General features: G+C 35.4%; 1 protein-coding gene across 1 annotated transcript; it reads left to right on the top strand.

Annotated features, from left to right (window-relative positions):
* The first annotated feature begins 311 nt into the window (after window positions 1-311).
* LOC147383488 (two-component response regulator ARR2-like) lies at window positions 312-4732 on the top strand. Its single transcript, XM_086426993.1, has 6 exons — window positions 312-804; window positions 1664-1816; window positions 1917-2297; window positions 2707-2783; window positions 2957-4054; window positions 4170-4732. Exons 1-6 carry the CDS (start codon window positions 648-650, stop codon window positions 4254-4256), a joined length of 1953 nt encoding a protein of 650 aa, XP_086283119.1. The 5' UTR covers window positions 312-647; the 3' UTR covers window positions 4257-4732.
* Window positions 4733-5663: the final 931 nt, after the last annotated feature.

The following is a 5663-nucleotide window of genomic DNA, read 5'->3' on the forward strand; positions in this document are numbered from 1 at the left end:
TACTTGATTAGTGTAGTAAGGGTACATAATCATCAATCTTTTCTTTATCTATCTCGATGAAAATGATCATTGATTCTGTGCCCTTGCCATGTTAGTGAGTTTGAAAATCACAACTTTTTTTTTTTAATTTAATAATTTAATTTTTGAAAATTAAATAAAAAATAATAATTTCCATTTCAATTTTTTTTATAGTTATTTATCTTTTGAATTTTCTTTTGTTTTAAATTTTAATATAGAAATTTAAAGTAAAAAAAATAACTACAAAAACGACGTTATGGTTATCAGCCTATATGTGAGCTGGATCCACTTTTATGGGAAAGAGAAAAAAAGGGCGATAAAGAAGAAGAAAAAGGTACGAAAGAGTCCTATGAGAACAACTACAGTCTGTGGAGGGGAAGCAACTTGGAAAATTCTTTGAAAAAAAATTGCTCTGTTTTGCTTGCTCGTCTTCTCTGTTTCAATCTCCACTCTTCAAATCTCTGATCTCTATTGAGATCAAATCACTCAAAAAACAAACTTCCATTTAAGATTACAGCGTTTCTTAAGTTGGGTCTCACTTCGAATGAGAGTTTGATTCCTTATTTCAAAGAGAAGATAGAAATCTACGAAGTGGGTTGTTGTTCGTTTACGGTTTGAGCTCTGTAGAGATGCTAAACATGGATAATGGAAGCTCGAATTCTAGTAGAAAAGTGAATGATGAGGTGTCTGATCAGTTTCCTGCTGGTCTTCGTGTTCTTGTTGTTGATGATGATCCAACGTGTCTCAAGATTCTTGAGAAGATGCTTCAGAACTGTCTATATAGAGGTATCCATGAATTGCGTTTTAATCTTTTGTTTGATTTCATGCATCCAAGACATAAAAGATTCTTTTGTTTGTTTTATTTATTTTTATTTTTTATAATTTTGTTTCAAGGGTTTTGATCTCTATCACAAAATTATATGTTTTTTCTTCTTTTAATTGAAAATAGATATCCCCTTTGTGTCCCTTATGATTCCTCAGATATCTATTACTGGTAAGTTTTTTAGAGTTAAAGATAGTTTTGATGGATTTGAGAATCTGAACAAGAACAAAAATTATAGGTTTTATCTTCTTTTAATGGAAAATAGATATTCCCTTTGTGTCACTTGTGATTCCTCAGATATCTATTACTGGTAAGTTGTTTAGAATTTTAGATAGTTTTGATGGATTTGAGAATCTGAAATAAAACAAAAAAAGAAAAATAAATAAAGAAGACCCCGTTCAGATTTTGGATATAATATCACATCCTAAGATACTTTCAGCTCTGATTCTGCTCCGATCCAATGGTTTGCGTAGCTCGATTCATGTTTACCAATTGTTGTATCCACGGTTTTAAATCTCATCCGAGACGAGACGACTCGTCTGAGTTGTCTCGGTATCGTCCACCAACGAGACAAAAAGACCTGGTTTGTTCTAATTCTAAGGCTTTTTTTTTTTTTTTTTAAATTCTTGTCCAAGACGAGACGTCCAAACTAGTTTTAAAACCATGGTTATATCTAAGAAGTTGCAGAGTTGAAATTTCACTTGTTATGTAGATCAAAATTAGTATGTCTAGATGTATGTGTGGTAGCTGATTGGTGATCAAACTTGTTTCTGTTATATAGATAGTACCCGAATTCATGATTGATTTTGTGATTGCTTTCAGTTACACCATGTTCCCGGGCCACGATTGCATTATCTATTCTTCGAGAGAGAAAATACGGGTTTGATCTTGTTATTAGTGATGTCCATATGCCTGACATGGACGGATTTAAGCTCCTCGAGCACATCGGGCTGGAGATGGATCTGCCTGTCATTAGTAAGTACCCATTTGTTATAATTTTGGATTTTGGAAAATTTTGCCTCTAAACTCTTAGTATATATAAATTCTAAGCTCTAATTTCTGTAATATCGTGCAGTGATGTCGGTGGATGACAAAAAAGAAGTTGTTATGAAGGGTGTTACACACGGGGCTTGTGATTACTTGATCAAACCTGTACGTATAGAGGCAATCAAAAATATATGGCAGCATGTGGTCCGGAAGAGGAGGAATGAGTTGAAGGAATTGGAGCAATCAGGAAGTTTTGAGGATAGTGATCGACACCGAAAAACATCTGATGATGCAGATTATGCATCCTCGGGAAATGAAGGAAGTTGGAGGAACTCCAAGAGGAGGAAGGATGAGGAAGATGACATGGACGAAAGGGATGATACTTCCACGCTGAAGAAGCCAAGGGTGGTCTGGTCAGTTGAGCTACATCAACAATTCGTCGCAGCCGTGAACCAATTAGGCATTGATAGTAAGTATTTCTTTTTTTTACCAATTTATTTCTTTAGTTGATCTATGGTTTTTCCCTATAGTTGATATCGATTACCCATTGATCTAGTTTCGTCAAAGAGCGAGGATGTTACTCTACTTCTTCTGAAAATATCACAAATGTAATTTATTTTAGAATGAAATTTTTATACAAGCGAACATTGATATTTTCCTTCATTTGATAATTTAAGTGTTTTCATGATCAAATTCTCTCCCTCATTCCATGTCCTTTCTAGGCTTCCACACACTCTTTTAGAACTTTCAACACACAAACCCACAATTTTTGAGAAATCTAAATCCTGTCAAAAACTTCTATTCCATTTTCCGCTCTCAATTAATATTTTTGTTCTTTTGGTTTTAATTATCCTTTCATTTGTTGCTCATTATTGCAGAGGCTGTTCCAAAGAAAATACTGGAGTTGATGAATGTTTCTGGGCTCACTAGAGAAAATGTTGCCAGTCACCTACAAGTATGTCACGTCTCTTACTTAGACAATCTATTTTTCCTGGCCAATAAAAAAAGTTGTTTCAAGGGTTCTGAAATCTATGATTTAATCTGTCTTACATTTACTCGACAATTCATTTGTGTTTTGTTACCTTATGTTCCAGAGTCTTATTCCTCCTTTGATATCAACTTGTACAGAAATACCGTCTTTATCTTAGAAGGCTCAGTGGAGTAACACATCAGAGTGGACTAAATTTTCCATTTATGGGTTCTCAAGAAGCAAATTCTGCTTCTATATCGTCACTCAATGATCTTGATCTCCATTTTCTTTCTGTTTCGGGTCAATATCCTCAACATAATCTCACCCTACTACCAGCAGGAGGACTTACTAGATCACCTTCAAATGCTAGCATCGGAATGCCACTTATCGATCAAAGGAACCCTTTTAGCACTGAAACTTTAAAATTAAGGTTTGGAGCAGGACAAGAACAACTTGGCAATAATAATAGAAGTGGGGACTTACTTCATGGATTCCCGGCAATCATGGAACCAAAGCAACTACCCCCCCATTCGAACCAACCTGTTCAGTCTCATACAAACATGGGTCCGAAAATCAGTGAGGGATTATCATGCTTTAATAATGCCCCAACAGCCCTTTCAGATACTCCACTTGGAAACCATCGTAACTCTCTAATGATGCATATAGCTCAATCCCGATCAAGAGAACAATTTCTGAATGAGATTTCGGGCGGTCATGGTTCTGGGATTCCATTATCTATAGGGCAGAAAATATTCCCAAATGAGATAACAGATCGAGTTTTGGGAAGAAATGGGACTCTCATAAATGGTAGAGGTACAGTATATAATCCCGTTTCCCAAGGGGTGGTGGGTTTTCAAATGAACATGGAATTGCCTGGTAATGGTTTTAATCTTGATGGGGGAATCTCTGAAGTTGGAAGACTTGCGGGCTTTAATCCGAGCTATGATATTATTAACGAGTATCGCCAGAGGGAAAACCGAAACTGGGAGGCCGAACCCATCCAGGGCAACCTCAACTTCTCTCCTTCGGTTTCGTCTCATCAAGGTTTTGCATCTAACGGAGAGATTGGACATAATGGGAATGCATCTATTGCTGTCAAACCAATGGGCTCCATGAGAAAAGAAAGTCAGTATGGCAACCCAGAGAGGATCCCTCACAGGGTAAAGACCGAAAGCATACCTGATCTGAGCTGTGAGAATATGCTTCTTGCCAAACAATTTGGTCAGGATGATCTCATGAGTGTATGTTTCAAACAGGTCTGTTTTCTTGACTATTTCTTCTTCGCAGTTTCGTTTTACTAACATTAAGTTAACTTTTCAAATTTGATGGATGAATGTTTGATACCTCATCTCACAATATTTTTTTTTTCAGCAAGAAGGGGCTGGACCTGTTGAAACCGAGTTCAACTATGATGGATATCCAAATTTGGCGCAAGAGACATCACTATTCTCTCAATGATTGCAATGTTTAATTTATAGTGGATGGTTTTACTCTCTTTTTCAATTGGGGAGAGGAGATTCCAATATCTTCCTTCATGAATTTCTCATTCTGATGAAAAAGTGGAAGGATGAGATTCCACGTGCAAGAGGCTTTGGGGCCAAAGGATTATTCGGTATGGTATAACATTGTGGAATATGTCACATAGAGTACAGCCCCATTATATGCAAGGCATACAAACAAAATTTTGACGGATTCTGCTTAGCTCAGACTAACAAGAAATATCTAAATTTAGAGGAATTGTTATGAGACGATTTTAGCTTTGTTCATGATGGAAGGTGAAGGTCTTTCTATTTCTCCCAACACATCCAGTGTATTATCCAGGAATTTGACTCTCATGTAAATATTTCATTGATTGCTCAAGGCATAAATGTTGGTATTCTCTGTTAGCTCATTTGATTGTATTTATAGTCCAGATGGACCTTGTTTTTGATCTAGTAGTAGTGTTCTACTTTCTTTTTTTCAAGCAAAGCCAATGTTAGTTCTCAGTTTTGTAGTTGGTATTTCTTTCTGTTACTCAATTTACTTGTGAACTTCGATATCAATCATTTAAGGGGGTAGATCATGTGACAAAAGTAAAAACATAGTAAAAACAATCATTTTTCAAAATATGGGTTACTTTTGGATTGAGTAGACTTTTTGTTCATCTTTATGACAAGAAGATCATCCTAAAAAAAAAAAAAATCAGTTCAATCTGAAATTTCAAAGCCCATCAAAAGTTATTTATAATGTGGACCATTGATTTTTTACGAATAATTTGTAAATCACTTTTGATGTATTTAGAAGTTTCAGATTGAATTGAATTTTTGTGAGGATGATTTTCTAATCATAGAGATCAACATCATCCTCACAAAAAATCAATTTAATTTGAAGCTTCTAACCCATATTTTGAAGAACCATTGTTTTTACATATGGTTTTAGTTATGTCCCATGATCTGCCCCCATCATTTAATGTAGTTTCTATGTCTTAAGATAGATTCAATCTCTCAGGCTTGTGGACATCTGTGGTGGTGTAAGCTCAGTATGAAATATTTTCGAAGGCATTGTAAGTCTATGCGTTGATGCTCGAGATTGGTAGAAAGATTTGAGGCATAAGGGAAGGCCCTTTACCCTCAATGACGCTCTTTATCTTCAAAGGTGCTTTACCCCAAGATCAAGTATAATTTTTGGGGATAGCCAAAAATTTGGGTTCATTTGAATGAATCATGTAAAATTCAATTATCGAAGGTGAGTTTTTGTTAATTCAAGTATGCTCATATTTTTCTTTACCACCTTAATCCATGTTCCTTGCTTTTCTCTCTTTTTAAGAATATAAGTAGTCATCATCCATTTTAAAAGACTAATGGACTATGCAACTTCATGTTGAAA

This window comes from Akebia trifoliata, chromosome 16 (genome assembly GCF_017979445.1).
Source record: "Akebia trifoliata isolate Shusen 1 chromosome 16, ASM1797944v1, whole genome shotgun sequence".
In the NCBI taxonomy this organism is placed as follows: domain Eukaryota; kingdom Viridiplantae; phylum Streptophyta; class Magnoliopsida; order Ranunculales; family Lardizabalaceae; genus Akebia; species Akebia trifoliata.